At 37.5% G+C, this 19,388-nt stretch overlaps 2 protein-coding genes across 7 annotated transcripts in view; one reads left to right on the top strand and one right to left on the bottom strand.

Moving 5' to 3' along the window:
- Positions 1-8,649, top strand: part of LOC115220984 (rotatin) — an 84,936-nt gene extending 76,287 nt beyond the window's left edge. For 2 of the 3 annotated variants that reach the window (XM_029791201.2, XM_036510364.1), the window contains exons 45-47: positions 2,158-2,314; positions 4,308-4,433; positions 5,365-5,751. In XM_029791201.2, the coding sequence (XP_029647061.2) occupies positions 2,158-2,314; positions 4,308-4,433; positions 5,365-5,711 (630 nt within the window). In that variant the 3' untranslated portion in view covers positions 5,712-5,751. Of the gene's footprint in view, positions 1-2,157; positions 2,315-4,307; positions 4,434-5,364; positions 5,752-5,837 lie in introns of those variants that run through there. The other variant, XM_029791200.2, reaches the window with a different exon arrangement.
- LOC115220985 (calcium-transporting ATPase type 2C member 1) overlaps positions 5,313-19,388 on the bottom strand; it is a 76,712-nt gene continuing 62,636 nt past the window's right edge. For all 4 annotated transcript variants that reach the window (XM_036510365.1, XM_036510366.1, XM_036510368.1 and 1 more), the window contains exons 13-25: positions 19,196-19,291; positions 18,406-18,495; positions 17,301-17,405; positions 15,672-15,828; positions 14,245-14,415; positions 12,850-12,998; positions 12,159-12,325; positions 10,552-10,620; positions 9,314-9,430; positions 8,575-8,722; positions 7,302-7,397; positions 6,964-7,105; positions 5,313-6,234 (exon numbers count right to left, since the gene is read on the bottom strand). In XM_036510365.1, coding sequence (XP_036366258.1) covers positions 6,113-6,234; positions 6,964-7,105; positions 7,302-7,397; positions 8,575-8,722; positions 9,314-9,430; positions 10,552-10,620; positions 12,159-12,325; positions 12,850-12,998; positions 14,245-14,415; positions 15,672-15,828; positions 17,301-17,405; positions 18,406-18,495; positions 19,196-19,291 — 1,629 coding nt within the window. In that variant the 3' untranslated portion in view covers positions 5,313-6,112. The remainder of the gene's footprint in view (positions 6,235-6,963; positions 7,106-7,301; positions 7,398-8,574; positions 8,723-9,313; positions 9,431-10,551; positions 10,621-12,158; positions 12,326-12,849; positions 12,999-14,244; positions 14,416-15,671; positions 15,829-17,300; positions 17,406-18,405; positions 18,496-19,195; positions 19,292-19,388) is intronic.

The raw sequence follows: 19,388 nt of genomic DNA, 5'->3' as shown, positions 1-19,388 counted from the left end.
TCTGGCATGCTAACAATTCTGCTAGCTCACCACCTTAAAAATAATAATTTTGGCACAAGATCAGCAACTTTTGGAGAGTGGCTAAGTCGATTACATCAATACCAGTGCTCAACTAGTACTTATTTTATTGACCCTGAGAGGGTGAAAGGCAAAGTGAACCCCAGTAGTAATTGAGCTTAGAACATATAAATGGATGAAATGCTGCTAAGCATTTTGTCCGGTGTACTAACAATTCTGCCAGGTTGCCACCATGATAACGATAATGGTTTTGAATTTTGGCACAGGGAAAGGGTTAAATCGATTACATTGATTCCAGTTCTCGACTGGTACAACTGGTACTTTATTTTATCAACCTCAATAAGGATGAAAGGCAAAGTTGACCTAGGCAGCATTTGAACTCAGAATGTAAAGATGTATGAAATGCCATTAAGCATTTTGCCTGGTGTACCAACAATTCTGCCAGCTTGCCACCTTTGAATATTGGTTTCAAATTTACCACAAAGCCAGCAATTTGGGGGGACGTGGGGTAAATTGATTATATCGACCCCCAGAGTTCAACTGGTAGTTTTTTTATTAACCATGGAAGGATGAAATGCAAAGTCAACCTCATTAGAATTTGAACTCAGAATGTAAAGTTGAATGAAGTGCTGCTAAGCATTTTGCCCAAATAATAATAGCAGTAATGCCATGCTGATTTCCAGAATGGTTGGTGGTTGATAACTGACTCTATAGCATTGCTAGTTTACCAAGTGAATGACTGAAGGTTTACTATTTTACTTGTTTCAGTCATTTGACTGCAGCCATGCTGGAGCACTGCCTTTAGTCGAGCAAATTGACCCCAGGACTTATTCATTGTAAGCCTAGTACTTATTCTATCGGGATCCTTTTGCTGAACCGCTAAGTTACGAGGACGTAAACACATCAGCATCGGTTGTCAAGGGATGTTGGTGGGGACAAACATATACACACACATACATATATATATATATATATACGATGAGCTTCTTTCAGTTTCTGTCTACCAAATCCACTCACAAGGCTTTGGTCAGCCCGAGGCTATAGTAGAAGGCAATTGCCCAAGGTGCCACGCAGTGGGACTGAACCCAGAACCATGTGGCTCGTAAGCAAGCAACTTACCACACAGCCACTCCTGCACCTATCTGTCAATTTCCCGTGTCCCTTTTAATGGCTTAGTATATCTAGCTGCATATAGGGACCACATGTCATAAAGTTCTCAGTAAGCTATACTGAGGACATTCTCATTGACTGGCAATGCTGTATTCAGATCCTATTAAGGAACTATGTACGAGAAACATTTTCCTTGATTTACTATTCTTGAGGAAATACCTATTTTACACAAACTATGGACACTTGACCTGCTAAAAGTAGCAGCCAAATTTCCTTTAAAAAACACTTGATCATGTAGTCTTAGATACATTGAATAAAAGACAGGATAGTCATAGTTGGAATGCCTTTTTTTGATTTGCTCAATCAACAACAGCCTATTTACAGCCAGATAGACTGGGCCATAAAGTCATAAGTGCCTTTGACACGTGTACCCAAGGCTAACACTCTTTGTTTTTGTCAACTCTTGCTCTGAGTCTCTCCTTCATACCTATCTATATATATCCTTCAGTTGGCAAAGACAAAATCTTACATTCGAGATATTTGATAAAATGTTTGTTGCTAAGTATTGTTATCTTGAATGATAAACTGTTAGATATAGCAGACATGACAACAGTTACATAAATATGTTAACCAAGAATAGACATAATGAGCATCACAACACAACATATACTGAAAACAGAAGTTAGTTTCATTATTTATTTATTTTTTTGGAAAGCAGTTTTTTATTTAAATATTTAAAAAAAGTCGTGGAAGATTATTGAGTTTACTGAAATGGATTGCAATGAATAAAGATTGAGAACTGCTGCTTCTATGCTAGATATAGCAACCAAATTTCCTTCAAGCCTCACACTCCATCTAACACCTTAATGAAAAAAAAACAAAAAACATGGGACAAAATCATACATGGGATGGTCACAGCTGGAAAGCCATTGATCATAGGTCTGCTGTATTAGGGTTTTAAGTTTTAATAATACAGATGAAAAATACCTAATTATCATTTTTCCATTTTTTCCCCCACCACATACGCAGGTGAACTTCTTGAATGAATTCCCCAACATCACAGTGAAAAGGACCAAGAGAAAGACAGATCTGCGGAACAGTTACGATGCGGAACTTTGTTGGCTGGAGTTGTTCCGATCCTTGTCCTTCTCTGATGAGGGTCAGCTCATGATATTTAAGATCAAAAGTAAGAATTTTATATATATGGATGTGTGTGTGTGTATCCAAGCTGGAGTGGAACAGGTAAAATCCAGGCTATATATGTTTCTAAGCTAGCTGATTCATCAATGTAGTAATCATACAAGGGGACCCTTGTGTGTGTGTATATATATATATATATATATATAAATAAGAGAGAGACAACAAAAGAAGTAATAGAAATACGACAATTAAAGACATTCGGTGTCATGTCAACAGTCACTTATGCCAGTAAGATGCAGGAGACTATATAGAACTGCATATATCTTCCACTGGCATTGCCCTAAGGACCATACCATGAAAGGAAATTATTGGTAAGATTTTATCACAACTCAAGAAATAATGGTACTGGCCTGTCTGAGTATTGTTTCACAGAATGTTATAACAGAGAGAGAGCAGAAGAGATTCGGTCATGTGTTGCACATGACCATGAAGAGAGATCTGTGAGAGATTCACTTGAGTGGAATCCAAAGAGAAGGGTGTAAGAGGTGAAGGAAGATGTGGTTGAAAACCTGGCAGGTATGGGCCTTGTCTGGGAGGAGGGTCATGATAGAAGTCTGTTGACTGGTTTACATGGTGATCATCATCTGAAACATCATGAGAATCAAGATGAACTAAAATGTGGTAATTCACTGCTAAATATTGAACGTAGGCGCAGGCATTGGCCCTGTGATTAAAAAGCTTGCTTTGCAACCACATGGTTTGAGGTTCAGTCCTACTGCAAGTGTCTTCTACTAAAGCACCAGGCTGACCAATACCTTGAGTGAATTTGGTAGACAGAAACTGAAGAAGTCTGTCTTGCACATGTGCTTGTTCTCTGTTTGCCTCCATCACCGCCACTTAAAAATATGCCTGTAACTTAGTGGTTCAGCAAAAGACACCAACAAAATAAGTACCAGGTTGCAAAAGTACTGGGGTCGATTTGTTCAACTAAACATTTCAAGGCAATACCTCCAGCATGGCCAGTCCAATGACTGAAACAAATAAAGGATATTTTCCTAATTAGTATAAGATTTCTTAAATATTTGGAAGGTCAGCATTCAACTTCAACAATTTTTTTTTCTTTATCTAAAAGCCAGTTTGGTGATTCAAACATCCAAACTGAGGAACATAGTTGAGTTTTGATTGTGCTCCAGCTTGGTCACAGCCAGACTTGGTTACTATGAAGACTGGGCTATATTTCTTCAAATTAGTCACAACACCCATACCCAACTGATCTTAATTTTGATTTTCCTGGGTCCCCTACTACACTCTGAAACCGTGCATCAGTTTTAGGCATCATTTACAATATCTGATACATCAACAGATTGAATAGTTCTATGGGGCGGGGGTTTATTGTTAAATATCACAAGAATGTAAACAGGTTAACCCTTTTCCTTTTGATATCTATGAGCTAAATTAAAACCAGCCATTAAAATTTCATGTTAATTTATGACCCAAGCACCAGTTTAATAATGATAATATTATGTACCTAATCCTTCATTTTCAAAATTAAATGAAACAAAATTAGTGTCTTTCAACAAATCTAGTAACAAAGGGGTTAAGCAGATAAGGGCAAAGCTAATTTTGTCATTACTGAAGTGGTTGGCCCTTATTTCAAAATGTTTGGGGACCACTTTAAGTAGAATCATACGGGATGCAAAATCATTATTCTACAGCCCCAGATTAATCTTGACTTGATTGAGTAGAGTTATGATCAAAAGCTTTCCAGTTGTGACCATCCCATCTTTAGGAGTAACTAGGACCACATCAAATGTGTTAATATTTATAGTGATGAGGAAGCAGAGTGAGGGGGATTAATTTGAGGGAGATTTGGCTGCTGCTTCTAGGAGAAAAAGCAACTATGTAGAGAAGCTACCTTGTTGGTTGATTCATTGTCTGTTTAAGTGGTAACCAAAGATTAATAAAAGCTAATAATATAAAGCTGGGCCAAGGAAATGTTGTCATATGTCACTAAAGCAGAGTCCCTTTATTTCTTTCAGATTCCATCGAGAGGTTACTGGACTTGTGTGAGAATGGTACGACCATCAGCCACCAGGAGAAAGCATTGTTGGTGATCAGAAATATCAGTTGCCACTGTTCAAACAAAAATAAACTTTTGGCCTACAGTAAGTTTGTCATTTGGAAGTTTTGGTTAAGAGAAATCTCAGTAGATCAGGCCAATAACCTTGGGGGTTAAGGTTTGCTCTGCAATCACATGGTTCGAGAGTCAACTCCACTGCATGGTACCCTAGATAAGGGTCTTCTACCACTGCTGCTTGGAGTGAAAGTAGTGGGGCACAAAAAAGAAAAATCGAAGTCTGCATCTGTTTTTAAGAGGTAGAATTAATTTAGTACAACTGGGCTCCAGATACCTTTAGTATTATTGTCAAGTTTAACACCACCACCTGGTCCTTGGGTACCTTTAGCAGAGTTCACTCTCTGGCAAACATTGATAGGGATCTCCTCTGGTTGTCTGTTGAATAACTCCATATCTTGAAGTGCTGCTTTCTCCTGCAGGAACCCTATCCCTTATGGTTTTTCTTTTACGCTTTCTTGATCAAATATCAAGTCCTGCAAAACAATTACGCCCCCACCCCCGCCCTCTCAACCAAACCCTAAGGTTGAAAAAGGAAATAAAAAAAGAAAAAATTGGAAGCTTTTGAATCCTAGAAAAGAAATGTTTTGATGAGTTAATAAAATAATTGATGACTAATTAGAATGAAAGTAAATAAATAGCATTTGGAGACATTCAGAAAACTATAAAAGATAATGGTTTCATCTTTTGATTCACAATTTTTTGGGTTAAATTTTGGACAGAATTCTTTCAATGTGTTGTTTTTATTCTTATTTTCTTTTCAGAATACTGCTTTGTATAATGTTTTAGCTGCCATCTCTGAGAAATTTGACAAGAAAAGTGGATTTTAGAAGGGCTTACCCTCCACCCTTACCTAGTAATAGAAGCGAGGACTTTGTTTCAAATGGAATTAAAACTGGACAATTTTTTCTTTTTTTTAATGAGAAGATAACTAATTAAAAATATTCTTTATTTCCTTGCAGATCAGCTAATTCCAGTTTTGCTTAAATGCTTGGCGAGCGAAGAAGAGATATTGAAAGTGATTGCAGCTACCACATTATCAGCACTAGTTTACAATAATCAAAAGGTAAAATTACACAGCGTGTGTTGTCCTCTCTTATTTCCATACGCTTTTGATACTAACCTGCCTGAGATGGTTCTGTTCATTCAAAACCCATCTTGTTTTTTAAAGCATTTCATATATAAATTGTCCAATCGTAATTTTATGCAAGAACCTTTGATTAGTTTATTTTCCAAACACCAGCTTTGTAATGAAGTTGTTTTACTAAATCCGTCCCCTCCCCCATTCTTGATTTTTCAAATTAATTGAAACATACATGGTGTATTTCCTTGGAAATATAGTCCCAAAAGGGGTTAAATTTCATTTAATTTCCAAAATCCAACACTTTTGTGATAGTTTCTTATTGTTTTTTTTTTTTTGTTTTTCTATTTCCAGGCAAAAGTCATTCTTAAGAATGCCAATATGTTACCTAACTTGCAAGACTCACTGCAAGGTTTGTCTGAATTCTCAGAACTGGGTCTCAAATGTAAAGAACATGTCCAAAATATCATAGAGTCTATTATAGAATAGCTTGACAGGAGAGAAAAAAAAAATAAATAAAAGATGGAAAGAAAATTTGATGAATTTTTTTGCAATGTAAATTAATTTAATTGTAGTTTCTGTTGATATCAAAACATCCATAATTTATGTACAAATTAGAAAAAATGTCACTATACAATATTATCTGCAAAATATATTTCTTTTTTCCTCTTTTCCCACATTGATCCTATAAGCTTTCTGCTCTCTGACATCACAAATACTGAAGATGTTAGACAAATGAGGAAAATAAAATCTGAAACAAAAGGGAAGAGAGAAAAGAGAAACATTAAAAGAATTAAACAAAAGGCATGTATTATACAGATAAGGGAAGAGAGAAAAGTGTAGCAGGGAAGGCGAAAGAGGGAGTTTTCAAAATTGAATATCAATGTAGTTGCTGTGTAACTATGAAGCTTACTTCCAAACCATGTGGTCTTGGGTTCAGTCCCATTTTATGCCACCTTTTATATAGCCCTGGGTTGACCAAAGCTTTGTGAGTGGATTTACTAGATGGAGACTGAAAGGCAGTCATGTGTATAACTTTGTCTAGCCCTTTAGGCCATATCCAGCCCAAATATTATACCTGTTTCATGTTCAGACTAGACAGATCTGGCCCCCTCACATGTACCCTACAATATTATATACACAATCACATCATTAAAATCTTAAAGCTATAAGATAATGATAAATTTTAAACAATGTAAATAAATATGCATTACATTTGACAAAGTACTCTGAATGCTAAAGGGCTAGATGCTATGTGATGGTCATAAATGAACATCTTTGTCATACAAACAAGGATTTTTGATTAAGTTTTTTGTTAAAAAAGAAAAAGGGCTAGCCATGGGGAAATACTACTTTGCTTGGAAACAGGCGTAGGTTAGCTTGACCCATGGGAAAGTGGATGCTAAATGATGATGAAGAGTGCTGAAACAGGTGTAGGGAGAAGAGACTGAGATTAAGATATTCTTAGTCTGATACTTACCATTAATGTATAATGCTTCTGTCTGAAAGACAGCCTGGAGAGGTGGAAAGTAAATGACCAATAACTGACCGACAAGAGACCCACCCACAGCTATCAAAAACATACGATTGGTAAAAAGTCCAATTTGAAATATTGATTTGGTCTGGAAGAAGAAACAAAGATACTTTGTTAGTATTGACTTATAAAAACAATCAGTACACTTTATAGTATATTATGGTTGCACAACAAAATACCATGTCCCTACAAGTCATTAATAAAATACTTTGTGAGGTGGTGTCGGGGGTACAAAGTCTTGTTGGAAGAGAAGACTAATTTCAGTAAAAAGGTTGTCAACTTACCTGTGAACGACAGCCAAGTGCATTGAACATGTCAAACAATACAAAACAGGTGAAAGTCATTGTTGTGTCCCTAGGGGTGATTTTATTGTCACTCAACTGAAAAAGAAATGGCAACAGGTGTTATGTTAGTTCAATTAGTAATCTTTACCATAAAAGCTTTACACTTTATCTCTCTTTCCACTAATGAAACTAATTGGGGGTCACCTGAGTTTGTTTGCCTCATCATCATTTCCTGGCCACTTTGCCATGCTTGCATAGGTCACAGTTTGAGGCAGTTTTTCTCTAACCAGATGCCATTCCTGTCACCAATCCTCACCTGTTTTCAATCAAGGTATTATTATTCCTCATGGTCAGAAATGTTTTTGATGAATATTGTAAATGAATGTCACTGTCATTACAAGCAGTGTCATTCATTTCCAAGTATCACATGATGTCAAAACAAAGACACACACACACTTCCATCAAATCCACTCACAAGGCTTTGGCCAGCCTGAGACTATAGTAGAAAACACTTGCCCAAGGTACCACTCAGTGAGACTGAACCTGGAATCATGTGGTTGTCTTATTTGTCATGAAGTTGGAAGAAGGATCTTAATGAAACCTCTTTTGCCAGTTCATATATTCTCAGAATGGTATGGAAAACATACCATTCAGTTGAAGGGGATCTTATTCTTGCAAGCTAAATGGTAAACCTTACTAGCACTGGTGCCAAGAAAAAAAAAAGCATCCCGTATACACTGTAAAGTAATTGGTGATAGGAAGGGCATCCAGCCATAGAAACCTTGAATCCTGCCAAACCGTCCAACTCCTGCTAGTATGGAACCAGGACATTAAAAGATGATTCCTTTACTACAACACATTGCTCCCTAAATCTAAAATAATCAGCACCAAAACATAATTAAAAAAATACACTATCTACTTACTTATCATCTCAAATCCTTCAACCTTCCCCCAGAACCAAACTGCTCAGTATTCCATCTCCAATCAATATCTACCGTCCAGTAATCTTCGACCTCTTCACCACTTTCTCTCACCAATCTTGGTGGTCTGTGTTATTAAGCTATTCATTTCACCACTGGAGAACCCACATCAGGCAGGAAGACAATCAGGATTTCCAGTCCCACAGACCAGAGAATCAAGTGATAGTGCCTTATTCTTCATCAATGCAACCCACCTTTCAATGACCCACGCATGACAACCTAATGTCTGTAAAATTTTATAAAGGAAAGGTGGGGGGTTAAAAGAAGACCAACTTCAATGAACTGTGACTTACCTCTTTCCAGAAAACCCACAACGTTCCTGAAACTATAATGAACGATGAAAATAAAATATAAATGAGTAAACTCTTTGTGATTATTGTGTCTTTGACTTTACGTGGAGGTTGTCTAATTACGTCTGGATCCACAGGTTCCACTCCAAGACTGCAAAATACAAACAGAACAACATCCAATCATGTGTTTATTACAGTCAACTGTAGTGTAGAGAGGTTCTTTAATGATGGTCTAGTTTCTTAATATCTCTAAAATGAAATACTGATAGGAAGAGGAGGAGAAACAATATATTGAAGGAGGGAGGGAGAGAGAAGAGTTCTGAACCAGGGACAAGTATGAGGAACAGCAGCTTGGAAAAAGAGAGCGGGGGGATACTGAAGTAGTTTGAAAGAGGTGGAGGGAGACATTGATTTAGCATGGGGGATACTGAACTATAGTGAGAGAGAGATGTGAGGAATTGCTATATCTGACTTAGTGAAGGAGGTTAAAGACTTTAGATTTTAATGTTTAGTCTCAAGTTTATCCTGATTAAGCACACAGGAGCAAAGAAGTTGAAACCACGAGCATCCTGTTTTTTTTTTTTGATGGTTAAAGAAAAAAGTTGATAGAGAGATTGATAAAATACCAAATTGAAATAAGTAGTAGGGACTGATTAATTGCTAGTAAAAAAAAAAAAATGGTGGTGCCCCAGTGTAGCCAAAATCTAATGACAAACCACAAAAAAATAAGGAAAAGAATTACCTTTGAGCAGGTGGTCCATCCATCAGAATATTAATCCACAATATCTGCATTGCATTAAGAGGATTAGGAAGTTTCATCAACGTTGAGAGTGTGATTAATGACAAAGCAGCAATACTCCTGAAGACAGAGTAAAAGAATTGGGAAAAAAATGAAAAAGTTTCAGCAAAATTCTTTTTAGATTTCTCTGTATTATTGGCTTAATGGCTTTTGTGTTCAAATTATTTTGTTAAATGAAATGTTTGTTTATTTGTAGTTTTGAATTAACCATGCATTATCTCCTAGCTTTAAGGTTTCAATAATGTGAATGCTTATTTTTAGACTGTAGGTTAAGTGTGAGGCTAGATAATCGAGTTTGAATGTAAAACAGAGAATATTTAGGCTGGATAATGCTAAAAAAAGGGTTGATGACCCTCCCAATATAAACACATCCACTGGTTCTATTTCACTTCTTTATTATTTGTTTGTCAATTAGTTAAATATTTAATCAATTGTTTGATTAATTGTTTGGTTAATCAATCACTCAAGTTTGTCAAAGTCCTTTTGTTGCCATTCATGATCTCAATGACAGACCTGGAGTAGAGAAGGGCATGTTATTGATGAGATTACAAAAGGCAATGAAAGGACTTTGACAAACCTAACTGATTAATTAACTGAATGATTAATGAAACAATTAATTAATTGGTTAAATAGTTAACCAGTTGGCAAATGAATAATAAAATGAATCGCAACCAGTGTGTGTATTTATTGGCACAATTACCTTCGTGAGATACAACAAAATGTTTCAGCACATGAACTCACATTAAGATGCTTGTAAATCATGAACAATATATTAGGTGATGTGGTCCTTGATGCAAGTATGTCTAAATAAAACACAAGATGGTCATAAATGGAACACCTTTGGTCATAAGTCTATTTTAGTCATGACTGGATTGGGGTTAATCAACAACATAGAAACTCTGACTTTTCATCATCATTTAACATCTATTTCTATGCTGCCAGGGTTGGATGGTTTGACCAAAGCTGGAGAGCTGTATCTGGTTCAAGCCTGATTTGGCCTGGTTTCAACATCTGGATGCCAACCACATTAGAGTGTGCTGGATGCTTTAATACATGGCACCAGCATGGAGACATTGGGAAAACCAAAACCTGTCCCTTTCTCCACTCCCCACCACTGCTCCCCTTTTTTATTTTGGGACTAACATCAATCAATGCAAAAGATTTTAAGTAAATGGTCTTACGTGCTTAACTGGAACTGGACAAAGTTACGTATATTATGGAAGATTGCTTTTCCTTCTTCAATAGCTGACCTAGAAGTAATTTGAATAAACAGAAGAGATAGAATCTTTTAGAAATGGCTGCAAATCATTCATTAAAAAAAAAAAAAGGCTAGGTACACATGTATATGGTTGTGGGTAAGAAGTCTACTTTGCAGCTACATGTATCTTGAGTTCAATCCTATATGTGGCATCTTGATTAAATACCTGTTATCTTCACTTTGGATTAAGTAATGCAGTAGTAGATGGAGACTGTGCAGAAGCCTGCCTCTCTCACACACTTCAACCTCTAAGCAAACACCTTGTATAAAGCCACTTCCTTATTTGCAGGCCTCTTTAGTCATGAAGGTCATGAGGTAATCTCACTAGTGTTGGTCTCACTAAAAAAAAAAGTATTGAGAACTTGCCCTCTATCTCGTTTCCATATCTAAACATGTAGATTTTTTTTTTTAATATTTGTTTCAGTTATCAAATTATGACCATACTGGAGCACCAACATCTCACCTACTTGAATGGTGTTTCTTGTTTAAGATTTAATACTTTAATAATCATAATACTGATGGTGTAAGATATGTTTGACGTATTTATGTAGATTAAAGTTGAATGTCTTGCTAAAGTCTAACCCCTTAGTAATCATAAAACAGATAGTAATCAGAAATGCTGATATCATCCTCCTCCTTTAACATCCATTTTCCATGCTGGCATGGGTTGGACAGTTTGAGCAGAGCTGGCAAGGAGATCTGTTCCAGTCTGTTTTGGTTTGGTTTCTATGTTTCCTAATGCCAACCATTTTACAGAGAGTGCTGGGTACTTTTCACATGGCACCAGCACAAGTGATCTTACGTGCCACCGGCACAGGGATCACAACTACAATTTCCATTGATTTTTGATGTTGCTGTACTTGACTCAATAGGTCTCCTCAAGCACAGGGTCGAAATATATATATATATATAGTATATTAAGTAATCATCATATTTCAATTTCCTTCACTTTCCAATGATTAGCAGATGAACAACAATCTTTTGATACAAACAACACAGGCTACGTTTTCAGGATTTTTGGATAAAGTTTTCAGAAATAACCCAATAAGTTTACCATTAATTCCATGAAATATTCATGGGTTCTGCTAATAAAATATAAAAGTCCTTTATCTGAAAAACAGGTAAAGGTTGGTGACAGGAAGAACATCCAGCAGTAAAATCCTGCATTAAAATCAATTCCCATTAAAGCCAACCTATGGACAAAAAGCCATGCTAGCAAGAATTCTGACTGTTCCCACAAATAAAGGCCACAACATATGAATTCATAGGCATTTGTACAAAAATTTAATCCAGAAGTATCTGGTAAATCCTTTAACCCTTTCATTACCAACCTGGCTCTGAGTACAAATGCCTTGTTTTCATAAGTTTTGAATTAAAATATTCCACCAAACCTTAGTCACAATTTATGTTCCTAACACTAGATGAATGAGAACTTAGTTATTTTATTAAATTCTTTGTTATATTTAAAATTAATTAAAAGAAACACAGAGCATCTCAAAATAAATACAGTAACAAAATGGTTAAACTTACAGAATGATGGAAAAATCATCATCAACTAAAATCATATCTGCAGCTTCTTTAGAGACATCAGTTCCTGATTTCCCCATAGAAATTCCAATATCTGCCCCTTTCAGGGCCACTGCATCATTGACACCATCCCCTGTCATTCCAACTATTGCTCCTGTGTTCTGTGTTGCCTGTAAATGCAGAATTGAAACAATTTCATTGGGGCTTTGTAGTTAAATGAACAATCATACTGAGATTAATTTATGCTTTAAGTGGGATGAGTATACCCTACATAATGCAATTAAGTAAACAAGTACGTGCAAGTCAACACACACACACACAACTATACATAAACATACAAATCAACACACACATACACAAGTATGCTCTACATATACACAGGTATTTACATACACAAGTAAACCCATGTACACACATGCAAGTAAACATATACACATATGCAAGTAAACACATGCAAATAAACACACATACTCAAATACACTTATATAAACGTAGGCATTAACACACGCACACATACACACACGCAAGTAAATATATGCACACACAACCATGTGCAAGTAAATACAAAGATTCAAACACATACATGTGCAAGTAAACGCATGCATGTATGTGCATGTGCAAATAAACAGATGCACAAACACACACATCCATACAAGAAATCTTAAGCACTCTTGACAAACTTTGATGTTCTTACCTTGATGATGATATTCTTGTGTCGAGGACTCGTACGGTAGAATATGGAAACATTACTAATAATTTTCTGCAACTGTTTCACATCCATGCTATCAATGTCGTCTCCAGACAGGGAACCAGCTCCTACTGAGTATAAACCTAATCGAGCCCCTAAAATACAAATAATCAAACAGAAATCTTAACTAATTAACAAGATGATACATCAAGCACGTACCACACTACCCTCTTTCTTCCACTCTCCTTTCACACTCTTGCAAACTTACCTGCTCACTTATCCCATCTAAGCCTTTGTATCACTTATATACACCTCTCTCTGACTCAAGGGTACACCCCAACACACCTCTCTTGCTTTTTTCAACTGAGTAACCACATATCTCCCCTACTGAAAGACACCTGTTTCTGTCCCTCATTCATATTCTAATCTTTCATTATCTGGCACAAAGCCATCCCTATCAATACTAATATTCTCTCAGATGAGGGGGCTTTGCAAGCTACTTGGTGACTCGCTGGTGCTGATGGCCTTGTAAAAAACACGTAGCACATTCTGCAAAGTGGTTGGCGTTAGGAGGGGCAGACAGTAGAGACTTGGCCAGTTCCTGTTAAACCCTCCAACCCATGCCAGTGTGGAAAGCAGACATTAAATGATGATGATAACAACATAGGAACTATGTTTGTTTACCAGGGATATGACCTATGAAAATTCGAAAGATCCTGTTTTAGATCATCATTAATGTCTGTTTTCAATGGGTCAGACAGCCTGACAGAAGCTGGCAAACCAGAGGAGTGCACTTGGTGCCAATGTCTGTTTTGGAATGGTTTCTACAACTGGATGCTTTTCCTAATGCCAACCAATTTACAGTGTACTGGCTGCTTTTTGTATAACACTAGTGCCAGTAAGGTCACCAAGCAACTCACAAGACAAGATCCAGTATATTTGTTTTTTTCAGTTTATTTCACCATAGTTTATGACCCCCACCCATCAAAATAAGATCAAAGATACACCAACCATGTCCATCCAGTTGTGTAGTGTTCAGCTGTTGTGTATCTAAAACTTCCTATTGTGTCACCACAGGTCGGCCCTATTCCAGCTGACCTGTGGTGACACACAATAGGAAGTTCTAGATACACAACAGCTGAACACTACACAACTGGATGGACATGGTTGGTGTATCTTTGATCTTATTTTGATGGGGGGGGGGTCATAAACTATCCTCATGTTAAATAACAAGGAAGGAGACATTGTATCATGTAGTCCAAGATACACTAAGTCCATAAGTCCAGAATACTATTAACGATAGATTTGCTGGTTCAGAACTAACCAAGACCTCCACAACAATAACAACTAACGAAGCTGTGCATTCAGAGATTAATGGAGTGCAGTGTTGTGTCCACTCACCAATTGCTCGCGCCGTTTCTTCTGAATCTCCCGTTAACATCTTTACTTTTACGCCTCCTCTCATTAGCTGCAGGATGGCGTCACGCACTCCGGGTCTGGGAGGGTCGATGATGCCAACTAAACCCACAAACACCAACTCTCTTAAGTCGGTGCCATAGGCCATTGCAAGAACTGAAAAAAAAAGAAAGAGAAGAATACAATGAAAAACATGGCTAGATATCATCATCATCAACATTTAATGTTCATTTTCCATGCTGGTATGGGTTGCATGACTTGACAGGAACTGGCAAGGCCAGGGACCACACATGGTTCCACAGTCTGTTTTGGCTTGCTTTCTATGGCTGGATGACCTTTCTAATGCCAGCCACTCCACAGAGTGTACTGGATACATTTTATGTGGCACCATCACCAGTGCTTTTTATATGGCATCTTGGTTTTGTGATCTCAATTCTATTGTGGTAGGCAGGTCTCCTTGAGTACAGCAAAGCACTACATATCTCAGTCCTGTCATCTCCTTTGTAAGGTTACATGTTTTCAGATCAGCCTTCAACACTTTGTCCTCATCATTTTTTTTTTTTTTTAAAGTTTCAGCTCAGAGCTGTGGCCATGCTGATGCACCGCCATTTTGCGCTACACTGTTATTACTAGGAGCCTCCTCTGATATGTGGCACTTGATGAAGAATGGAGTTTGATATAGCTACCTTCATTTGCACCTCTTGCCATGAGGTAGGCTCATCTGGGACTCTCGACAGAAAGAGGTCCAGCTTTGATTTAAAAACCCCTACATATACTTTGTGCATCTTGCTCATATGTATACCATAATAAATATAAATATCATCATGATTGTTTTAATGTCTACTTTTCCATGTTTACATGGGTTGAACAGACACTATTGAGGCAATACACTTCTGTTCACCAACCATTATGTTTCCAAGTAAGTTAATTTTTTCCTTATGGCAAGTCATGTTCTCTCGGAATATTGGAATGAATGACAATGTGACTCATTTGTAACTGTCATACAGTATCAAAACAAAGAGACAAAAACCATACACACTCATACACAGGATAAGCTTCTTTCAGTTTCTGCCTATCAAATTCATTCGCATGGCTTTGGTAAGTGTAGAGCTATAAGACACTTGTCCAAAATACCACACAATGGTACCGAATCTGAAACCATACAGTTGGGAAGCAAACTTCCTAACCACGTAGCCACACCTGTGCCGAGTGCCAAACCTGTGCCTCAGAACATAAATCAAAATACTCTTCTATAACTCTCAATGTACATTGAGCTGAAAGAGATTAAAACTCAGCAAGAAATTCTACAACAGCCTATCCATTTCTTTGTCTTTTATGCAGATTTACCAGTTTACAATAACAGAAAACCCCATCCAAAAAATAAAAGAAAATAAAAACATTGAATATCTCACCTCTCAGACCACAAGTACCCATCCTGGCAGCTTGGCTATAACAATCTAAAACATATTTCTCCTGCAGTAACAACACAGACCCATGGCTGTAAAATTTGGTACACATCTGAAGCACCCTTTCAAGAGCACCTTTCACATAGTAAATTCCTTCATCAGACTGAAAATTAAAATAATAATAATATGATTGGTATTTTATTTTATTGACCCCCAAAAGAAAGAAAGGTAAAAATGACTTTGGTGGGACTGGAACTCAGTATTTAAAGAACTGTAACTAAACACCATAAAGCATTTTGTCATTTGTGCCAATCCACAACCACCACCAAATAATAATGATTTCAAATTTTGACACAAGGCGAAGTTCAGGGAAGGGAGCTAATTGATTACATCGACCCCCAGTACTCAACTGGTACTTATTTTATCGACGCTGAAAAGATGATAGGCAAAGTCAACCTTGGCACAAGACCAGCGGTTTGGATGGGAAGGGACCAGTCAATATCACCAATCCCTGTATTTGACTGGTGTTTTATTTTATCAATCCCAAAAGAATGGAAAACAAAGTTGACTTTGGCTGTATTTGAACTCAGAATGTAAAGAACCCGAAGAAATGCTGAGAATGTTGTCCAACACACAAACGATTTTACTAGCTCACCACCTAAATAATAATAATAATAACAACAACAGTAATAATAGTTTAAATTTTGGTAAAAGGCCTGCATTGTTTTGGGAGGAAAGGGCTAGCTGGTTACGACTGATACTTTATTTTCTTGACCCTGAAAGATTGAAAGGTAAAGTTGACCTTTACATGAGTATGTGTGTGTGATCATTTTACATCTGCCTTTCAAATTACCAAAGGCTGGTTGGGTCATCAGAGTGTGTCAGATCTTATTAGGAATTACTGCCCTCCTAGACCGATTGAAGGACCACATCTTGCTCATACATACATTATATACACACACACATTGACCAGCTCAATGACACACAAAAGGAACCTGTGCTGGAGAAGTGCAAAGGGCACCTGTGCAAAGGGGGGCTGTGCCAGAGACATGTAAAGGGTAGCTGTGCCAGTGATGTGCAAAGGGCAGCAGCATTGCTGATGCTCAAAGAGCAGACATAAAGGGCTGCCCAAGCTGGTGATGCATAAAGGGCACCTGTGCCGGTGATGCATAAACGGCACCCATGCCAGTAACGTGTAAAGGGTACCTGTGCCAGTGATGTGTAAAGGGCACCTGTAGTGGTGACACATAAAAGACACCCAATACACTCTGTGGAGTGGTTGGTATTAGGAAGGGCATCCAGCCATAGAAACCAAGCCAAGTCAGATTGGAATCTGGTGCAACTCACCAGCTCCAAACTGTCTTACCCATGCCAGCAGGGAAAAAGGATGCTAAATCACGGCGATGACCACACACACAATGGGCTTCCACATAGTTTCCATCAACCAAATTCACTCACAAGATACTGTTTGACCTTAGGTAACAGTGGACGACACTTGCCCCAGAGGGACTAAACTTGATACTAGGTGGTTGTGGAGAGAGGGTCAGTTTGTCAGAAAAAATTTAGAGCATGTAGTGGTTAGTGACTGACCCCCAGAGGTTAAAACATTAAGTGAAGAATGAGAGTGTCACATACCTTGTTATACTTGGAGACACATTTGACAGCCATAAACTTGGCATCGGAGTTGAAAGGAATCTCTTGAATCCGTATAAACTGTTGTTTGATATCATAGAGGTTCATCTGAAATTACAATCACAGAGACATAGTCAGCAAGAACATTGTTGGTATCCTATCTCTTTTTTTTTTTACTACATTGCTGTTGCTAATAGCAACATCCCAATCACTCCATCCCATTCATTTCATCACACATACCATACTGTGTAGGAAGGTCTACATATGTTATGATCCTTGGCTCTTTATTCTGCACCCCAGACTTAATATTCTTTTGTTCCTTCACTTGTTTCAGGCATTGTACTTTGACCAAGCTGGAGCAACATCTTGAAGGGTTTAGTTGAGTAACTTGACCACAATACTTAATTTTCTCAGGTTGATACTTATTCTACTAGGCAATTTTGCTGAACCACTAAATGACAGGGATTTAAACAAACCAACACTGGCCGTCAAGTACTAGCAAGACACTCACACACACCTTTACTACCCACAAGGGGCTAACCACAGAGAGGACAAACAAGGACAGACAAACGGATTAAGTCGATTATATCGACCCCAGTGCGTAACTAGTACTAAATTTATCGACCCCGAAAGGATGAAAGGCAAAGTTGACCTCGGCGGAATTTGAACTCAGAAACGCCAGACGAAATATGGCTACGCATTTTGCCCGGTGTGTTAACGTTTCTGCCAGCTTGCCTCTGCACACTCACACACACCTGAGGTTTCTACACAATTTCCATTAACCAAACTTACTCACTAAAAATTGGTTGATCTGAGGCTACAGTAGAAGACACTTGCCTAAGGTGCCATACAGTGGGACTGAACCAAAAACCATGTGGTTGTGAAATGAATTTCTAAACTAAAAGCCTCCTAGCACTTGCGTGCGTGTGTGTGTGTTATAATGAAAACTACAATAACATGTTTTTACTGTACCTAATATGGAGGGACTTTAAAAGGCAAAAGTACTTCACATTGAGGTGAACTTAGCAGCAAATGTACCCCAAGGCTGAGTGAGTTTAACAGTAAATATAACCCCTGTACCCCGGAAATATATGAACTGTGGGTTTACCTTGAGAGCAAAAGCAATAAGTGCTCCTTCTGTTGGTTGACCATGGAGACCATTCAATGTAATCTCTGCATTGTTACATAAACAGGACACCTACAACAAAAACAATAACATTACTATACTTAACTATATAGAGTGGGGGAAATGTGTGCGGATTGTGTATGTGTGTACATGTGTATATGTGGAATGGTAAATGTGTGTGTGAAATGGTATGGAGATGTGTATGTAAATTTGTATTTGTGTGGGTGTGTGTGTATATATATATATATATATATATATACATACAAGCAGGTTGGTGTATATGTGATACAGTCTGTATGTGCATAGGTATGTATGTGTGTGTGAGTGAGTGAGAGAGAGCGAGAGAGTGAGAGAGAGAGAATTTGATGTCAGAAAAAAAAATGGATACCATCCTGATGATAAAGTTGAGAATTGATGAAGACATTCTGATGGTGGTACTGATATGCTATATTTAAGATATATACCTCAGCTATCTTACATAGGATATAGTTTTTATATATATATATATATATATATATATATGATTATATAACTACGTAAGCATCAGAAGACAGGTGGTATTACCTGCAAAAGTTAAAAATCTATATAGGATTATATTGTAATCCTATATAGACAGGTGAATGTGTGTATGTGTGTGTGCATAATCTTCCAACTCAAAAGCAGTTGGAAAAAAAAATGGATGGTATCCTGATGATGATGAAGATAATGCAGATGATGGCATTCTGATGAAGTTGAAGGTGGTCATGATCATGCCATTTCGTAACATACCTACCTCAGCTATCTTGTAAAAAGAGTTGTTGGAATATTCTCTGACGATATCTCCATGAGACGTCACATCACCATCACCATTGTAACCGACACCACTTACCTGCAACATGCAGAAAAAAAAAAGACAACTACAATTAGAAAATCAGTGCCAGAGAGAATCTTTCAATAGATGCATCTACAAACACAAAGAGAACATG

This window comes from Octopus sinensis, linkage group LG17 (genome assembly GCF_006345805.1).
Source record: "Octopus sinensis linkage group LG17, ASM634580v1, whole genome shotgun sequence".
NCBI lineage: Eukaryota > Metazoa > Mollusca > Cephalopoda > Octopoda > Octopodidae > Octopus > Octopus sinensis.
Note: the sequence above shows the minus strand (reverse complement) of the source record. Positions and strands in the feature narration are given on the sequence as shown.